The sequence below is a fragment of the Cibotium barometz genome, chromosome 60 (genome assembly GCF_041138505.1).
Source record: "Cibotium barometz isolate CiBa-2024 chromosome 60, ASM4113850v1, whole genome shotgun sequence".
Classification (NCBI taxonomy): Eukaryota; Viridiplantae; Streptophyta; class Polypodiopsida; order Cyatheales; family Cibotiaceae; genus Cibotium; species Cibotium barometz.
The window spans coordinates 28,646,016-28,653,438 of record NC_141105.1 but is presented as its reverse complement, the minus strand read 5'-3'; the positions used below and the strand labels follow the sequence as shown (position 1 = coordinate 28,653,438).

The following is a 7,423-nucleotide window of genomic DNA, read 5'->3' as shown; positions in this document are numbered from 1 at the left end:
TTGCTCACTTGAATGTGATTTGAATTGTTCTTTATCCTTGAATTTTCATTCGTGTTCAAGTAGAGATAATTCTATATCTTGAATTTTAGTGTTGGGCATTTTTTTAAGTGTAGCAACAAGTGCTTCATAAGGTTCTTTGTCAGCACTTTTTAACAATACAGTAATAGATTCATCTTCCTCAATGACTTTCTTAATGCACTAAGTTGTTGCTTGATACCTTTGAACTTATTGATGTGTTGTGCCATGGTCTCGATGTCGATCTTGTAAAACTACATAAGAAGGTTGGTCTTTGAGATCTTTGAGTCGATGCCCAGAATCTTGTTGAGTTCCTACCATGCCAACTTGACATCCTTGATGCCAGCAATGTGACTAATCATATCAGCACCAAGATTTTGAATGATAAGACCCAATGCTTTGTTGTTTTAAAGTGGCTCAAACTCCACTTGTTCATCCCAATGAGGTGCCAAAGCCCTTACGCATAAGCAAGTACATGGTCTTGCTTGGTCATGTGTAAAACCCATCACCATTAAATCTTGAAACAACTTCTACATGCTCCATACCGAGAAGGTCTTACTAACAAGCTTTTGTTTTGCTTTGTTAGCAGTGTCTAAGCTCGTACAAAATTTGTAGTTCAAACCTTTTTTATTTTCTTACAATGATTTTACAAGAGGGTCTTACCGCGAGTTTGTGACAAATCTCATGGCAGTGTCTTTTGCTCTCTTACAATTGAGGACTTGAATGCATTAGAGTGGTTAAGATTCAATGCAAGTAAGTGATACATTTTTTCAAATTTAAAGCTCTAATTTATTAACCATGTGCTGATCATAGTTAATGATAGTAATTAGTGCTTAATCATATTGATTAGAGAAGGCAAGAAATTGGAGAATGAAATTAAGCTTGTAGGTAGGAAATTTGATGGGGCTTTTGGAATGGCAAGTTTAGCCTAATAGTGAGCAAAGACCCAAGCAAGAATTACCTCAATTTGAGCCATAGGAACACGGGATGAAGGCGATTTCGTTCTACTAGTTTTCTGCGTCCTACAGCCATCGCTACAATGGACCAAATGTGCTCATTTTTTGGATGTGCACTTCTTGAATGATGATGAGAAGTCTCCTAAATGGGCTTGGGTCAATTGCAAATATAGAGCTGGAATGAGTAGAAAACGTCGTGCGGCCTCTGCAACGCAAAAATCGGGCTGTGGAGGAAGAGTTTCTTTAATTGCTTTGGTGAGGCTCTTAGCAATGAGCTAAGGAATCTCCCTTCAAAAGGAATTTGAAGATAGCTTATGGAGCAAGCAATGCCAAAAGCTTGATAATTTTGAGCCACTAGTAAAGTGAGTAGATAAGGTGAAATTAGTGAAGTATAATGATGAGTAATGATTGAGATTAAGCTAAAGAAAGATTAGAAAAAGCTAGAGCTAAGTTAATAGGGAGCTTAAACCAAGCTCAACGTGATGAGTGCTTATATAAACTAGGGTGGGTGATACCTAAACACAAAAATAATAAATACTCATAAAGAGGCTTGGGAGCTTGCTTGATTCATTGCTTGAAATGGCCCCCTTTTATATGAGGAGAGTACAACAAAGCTTTTATAGCTAATGTGGGATAACTTGACTAGGTAATAGCATCACTCATTTCAACACCTTTTCTCATTAATATGATCATCCTTATACAAGTGGCCCTACATTATTCTTTGCATGTATTGTATTTGTTAACTTACTCATGCTCAGAAGTAAAGAATACTGAACTTTTTTTTTGGGGCGTGAAATGAGGACAATCAAAATGTGACAACATTAATTAGGACGTCCATGAAATTCGTATTAAGTTAGTGCACATATATCTCCAAGCCTAATAGTTTATTTGTTCTGTCTTGCTTTTTCTGAAAAACTGTTTTCACATGAAGGTGCTCCCAAATCCACCATATGCAAGACTTTAAACTCTTGATGTAAGGTGACGATACATTATAATAGCTTCTTAAAGGTGAAGGGCAGGTTATAGTTTGTACAACAATGGTACATTTGATGGAGCGTTTGACGGAGAAGAGAGACTGATCATAGTGACAATGAGAAGGGGACATTTGTAGCCGGGATCCAGCGGTCGCCTTGGATGAGCGGGGCAACTGTGAAGAAGAGAGCCACGTCGTATGGAATCTGGGTAGACCACGCAACGCGGGCGGCCGGATCGGCACCCGGGCCAGAGCTGAGGTACTCGCCATAGAAGAGGGTGTCGAGGGCGAAGGTGCCGTTCCACGGCAGCCAGCCCTCAGGCCGGACAAAACCAGCCAGGTCGGACAGCAAGAAGATGGTGCGAGAGAACCTCTTCCACGGGCGCCCTAGGTAGGCGTGGTGGCGATCGGGCGACGTGGCGTAGCCCTGCAGGAACGCCAAGGTGCCGTTGAGCGTGCAGTTGTGAAAGACGAGGGCGGTGGTTTCGGCGGGGTCCGTCCGGCCTTGTGCGGTGACCACACTGGTGGCCACGTTAGGGTTACCCGGACGGAACAGGATAAGGCAGTCTTGGAAGACGGCGGCAGAGTTACCAAAGATGAAATCGATGGTGCCCTCGATCCGGCAGCCCCTGTAGAACTGCCGGAGAGAATGCACGTAGAGTGTGTCTTGATAACCTAGAAAGGAGCAGTTATAGAAGGTGGAAAAATCGCTGTCCACCCGCAACGCCACTGCCTGGTGCATCTGCGGGCCAGCGGTGTTTTCAAACGTCATGCCCACCGCCACGAACCCGTCTCCATCCACCGCTGCAACGACAGAAACAGCCGCTTCTGTTAGTAAGGTGTCCGTTATTATGCCGCTACGTTAGATTAGCTGACGGAAATTGGTAAATTACCCACGGTGGCTGAGTCGTACGTCGTCACCCCCGGCATCTGTGCATTGCGTTTGCCGGTAATTACCGTTCTTTCCATCCCATCCCCTACCAGCGCTAGCTTCGTCTTGGCCGACGGAATCCTCACCGTCTCTTCGTAGACCCCCTCTCGGATGTGGATCGTGAACCATTCCGTCGCTCCTTCCGGCGCCGCGTCCACCGCCGCTTGCACGCTGGAGTACTGCCCGCTGCCGTCCTTAGCCACCGTCACAGCGGCGCTCCCCCACCAGTCTCCGGTTCCGCCTCCGTCTCTGCTGCCATTGGGCGGCGGCACTGCACTGTACACGCTGGTCCGTGTGGGCGGCGCCCAGGCACTGACGTTGTTGCCGTGAGCCCTGTATGCATCCACCATGCTAAGGGAATTGCTGGTGAGCGTGATGGCGTAATTCACTTGCCCCATGAGGTGGTCCACGGCCTTCGTTGTGTTGACATAGCTGAGTGCCGACCAGCAATCGTTCTCATAGGTGAGCGCGGCGCTCATCCACGCCTGAGCGTCGGCCACTTGCCAGGCCATCTGCCTCGCGAGGGGGGTCTCTTGGCATCTCGCGAGAAAACTTGCAGCTCTCCCCAGCAAGTACTCGCAATCGCTGGCGGCGCTGGTGAGGTTGACGTTGTGGGAAGTTTTCAGCAACTGCTCTGAAAGAGTGCGGACTGTGACGGCCTCACTGTGAGAGATTCCGACAGCTGAGTTGACGACATCCGTGGCTCTTGAGGCAGAGCGGGCGGAGGGTTCCGAAAGCAGGGAAGCCTCGCACGTGTCGGGAAAACGGGTGGCCTTACACACTATTGCGATGACGGCCGGCACCGTGTAATTATCATCACCAACAGCTTCAAGCTGTAGGATGTTCAATTCCATGCGCTTGGACTTGTCATGTTTTTTGCCTGAGCGGGGCAGGATGACCACCAGGCAGAGGATGACGGCGACCATCATAAGAACGGAGCCAAGGATGATGGTCATCCTGAACGTCCTGCTCAGGCCCCTGTCGTCGTCTTCTTCGAAAACAGGGAACGCTGTCTTGTGGACGTCCACCGATTGGGCCTCCCAGTGATCTAAGCTCGTGCTGGCCCGCGATGGCGCCTCCTCTGCTGCAAGCTGCCCCTTGGAACTATCACCACCTCCTGCTGCTGCTGCTGAATCCTCCCCCTCTTGCTCCCTTTCTCCAGGCATCACTTGGAATTTCAATTTCTAGGTAAGTCTAAAAGAAGCACAATTGAGGCCCGGCCCCTTCCTTGTTTCAATGCAATGGATGGTGGCTAATTAACCCACCATGTATAACTGATAGTCAGAGAGGAGCGCCGAGGCTCGTGCGGCGTCGGGCTCAGTCCGGCCACCCCCTGATCAAAGCACACTTAGCCCGGCATCATACCTCTAAATTTGCAAGTGTGAAGAGAAGCAGCTTGAGGTTGAGATGGCTCAGCAAGAGTGCACGATACGACAACGTGTAGGTGGGGAAGGACGAAGTTTTCCTCGTGACGGGACGGCGGGGACAGCAGCCAAAAACTGGCAAAAGCTGTCTATCAAAATTGCGCGGCTTGGGAAACGTGGACCGATCGACGATAAAGGTGTTGCAAGGCTCAAGGGCCAGGTAAAGAGATCCGAGTCATCACCCAGTGCCAGCAATTTACTGTGTGCAATGTGCGCCATGATGATATGTGGCATGTAGGCTTCAGCTGCTACAATATTTAGTGACCAATGATGCACCTGCAGGCAGCACCTACCCCCCCCCCCACCAAAAATCGAATTGGCAAAGAAAAGACAATACGCGTCCAGCTACCTAATAGCCTGTAATGCTTGAATAAGAATTGGAATAGAAACCCAGGGAAAAAAAAAAGGGGGGGAGCGCGTGCAAAAGGTCGCATGGGCTGGGGCTGTACTAACACAAAATTGCAAAGCAAGTGAGGTGACCAAACTAGCTCGAGGCTCAAGCCAAGGGTGTCACGTACCTCATCAAAAGCACTGCCTCCAATGTCTCTATACTGACCCTCTGTCATGAGACGCTAGCTACTGACTAGCCTTGCACAAGCACGAAGCGGACTGGCATGTGCTATAAGTAGCTAGGTATACTCTCGAGTCTCAATCACCTCCCCACACTCGCCAAAGTACTGCGATGATGATCTAACTGCTCTAGCCCCACCACCCACCCAAAAGTAAGCTGCATCCTTTCCACTATCCTCCCACTTTCCTGTTTACGATTATCTCCAATCAACCATAGGAAGAAAGGTTGAAGGCGTGGTTATGGTGATGTAGAGGAAAAGTTCATGAATCACGTGTTGCTAGCCTTCCACTATACACAGGTTTGTCATGACCTTTTCTTTAAAGCTCACATCACATCCATAGCCTCTCGACTCTCTCTTATCTTTAAAAATTAAGAGCAAAAGTAAGCTTAACGTTATAACACTGGACTTTTCAGTGATTCGACACTCAACGTCTCAAATGTAAAACAGGGGAACAGATTGTGCTGTATGGATAAATAATGAGAGCTGTTCACGCGTTCCGGAATTGCTAGACTGTTGGAAGTGAAAATGTGCCCGGACGCCTGCCTTGTCATGGCTCCATAGAATTGCTGCTCTCACTTCTACTAGTAACGTCTTTAGTCGTTTCAACCTTGCTTTTGCCTCGGAATTCTTGCGTTAGTACACACCCCGGCACTACTAATGCTGTGCAGTGGTTGGGCTCAAGGTATTACCTTCTTCCCTCGAAAAGGTGCTGCTTACTGCCTCAATCTCAGCAGTAATCAACTCATCCTGAAAAAGCGAGATGCTGCGCAAGAAAGCTCGGATGGATCCTACGAGACGCTAGCTTTGCAGTGCACGAAGAGGACTGGCACGTGCAAGGCAGGGGTTACTCTCTCAATCACCGCTTTTACTTCCCCACTCTGGCCAAAGTACTGCGATGATCTACACTGCTGTAGCCCACCACCACCACCAACCACCCACTGAAAAGTAAACATCCGTCCACAGTCCACTTGCTACTATTCTCTTTCCTTTTACAATTATCACCAATCGACCATAGGTACGTTGCAGGCGTGGTTATCGTGATGTATCATCGCTTTGTAGAGGCAGCAGTGTACGGCATATAACATCTCCATAACATAATTATATATATCTATATATATTATATATAAAAGAAATGGTAAGAATTTGGAGGTTCTGGAAGGGTTTGAAGAAGTTTGGGTAGAATTTGAATTAGGCACTCTTAAAAGATGGGCTAACCACAAGTGTGTCCACTAGTTTTTTTTAAAGAAAAACACTCACTTCCTTTTTACTCTTGATGATAATTTTACGCTATTTATTGAATTTTTTACAACCCATAAATTCCTTTTTGAGAATCTCCCAAGGGCTATTATTTTGGATTACTAAATGAACACTGAGAGGCCTGTTTACAAATCACCTTATAGCCTATTCCACTATGTAGCTCCAATTATATCCTCATTGATAGCCTGTTCCACTATGTATCTCCAATTATCTTCAAGTTCAATTTCTTGTTTTTCTCTATAATCATTTCTTTTAAGGTCACATCCCATACATGTAACATCTTAGTTTAAAAATCAATAGCAAATGAAGATTAGAAGAAGTCCTCATAAAATAAATTTAAAAAAACAAGATGAAGTAAAGACAATCCTCAAAGGGTGCCATTGTTTACTATTGAAAACAACTAAATGCAGAGTGCCTATGACTAAATTATGTAAAAACCTATCGTTGTAAAATAAAGACAAGAGCATATTTCAATTGGAATTTCTCAAAGGCAACCTAGAAAGTAGGGTTTTTCTAGCACTAAGTCATACAAGCACACACAAGCCCAATCGTATTTCTATGGGTTTTGACACTTAATGTCTCCTTTTTTTTTAAGAAAAGAGGGGAATAAGTTGTGCCATATGGGAGATGTTCACACATACTTAAAATGCTTTAGATTTATGGAGGCCATTACAAACATTAGTACTCCCTTGGACACCATCGATGCTTGTATAAACATAGGGTTAGTTTAATTGCGTGTTTTTTCGCTCCATAAAAAAAACTTATAAGCATCAAATTCATAGCCATGTGCATGTCCACACGTGCTTATGAATGCATAACTCTTATTCAATCTTGCAAATTCTTCATGAGGTTGAATCGATTGATTTTAAAATGGAGGCCAACAATTCTTAGTTTCAATCTTGCAAATTAATTATTCACGAGGTTAAATCGATTGATTTTAAAATGGAAGCCAACAATCCTTGAACTTGAAGGGAAACCCCATGAATTATCATCTGTAGGGCTCATGTTAAACCTCCATCTCTTTATGAAGGGATTGGATGGATACACTGCTATCTTTTTCTAATTTGTGCCTTCATGGTTTTTCTACCCTTAATGATAAACCCCATTTGGAAGGGTACTGTAGTCTAGAGTTAATACACAAAGAAAAGCTATTCAAAACATATACCATCTCAAGTGAAATTTCATGAGTGTTTTTGAGGTGGTTACATACTTTGGACTGAGTGGTTTGGAATTTCTAATGACTTGTTCACACAAGGCTCCAAATGCAATGCAAATGCCCTAATGCTCAAAGAAAT

General features: G+C 45.1%; 1 protein-coding gene across 1 annotated transcript; it reads right to left on the bottom strand.

Annotated features, from left to right (window-relative positions):
- Window positions 1-1,854: 1,854 nt before the first annotated feature.
- Window positions 1,855-4,820, bottom strand: LOC147605211 (putative pectinesterase/pectinesterase inhibitor 51). The gene is made up of 2 exons (XM_086794340.1): window positions 2,838-4,820; window positions 1,855-2,748 (listed from the first exon to the last, which is right to left on the bottom strand). The coding sequence occupies exons 1-2, from the start codon at window positions 4,039-4,041 to the stop codon at window positions 2,051-2,053; spliced, it is 1,902 nt and encodes a 633-aa protein (XP_086650466.1). The 5' UTR covers window positions 4,042-4,820; the 3' UTR covers window positions 1,855-2,050.
- Window positions 4,821-7,423: the final 2,603 nt, after the last annotated feature.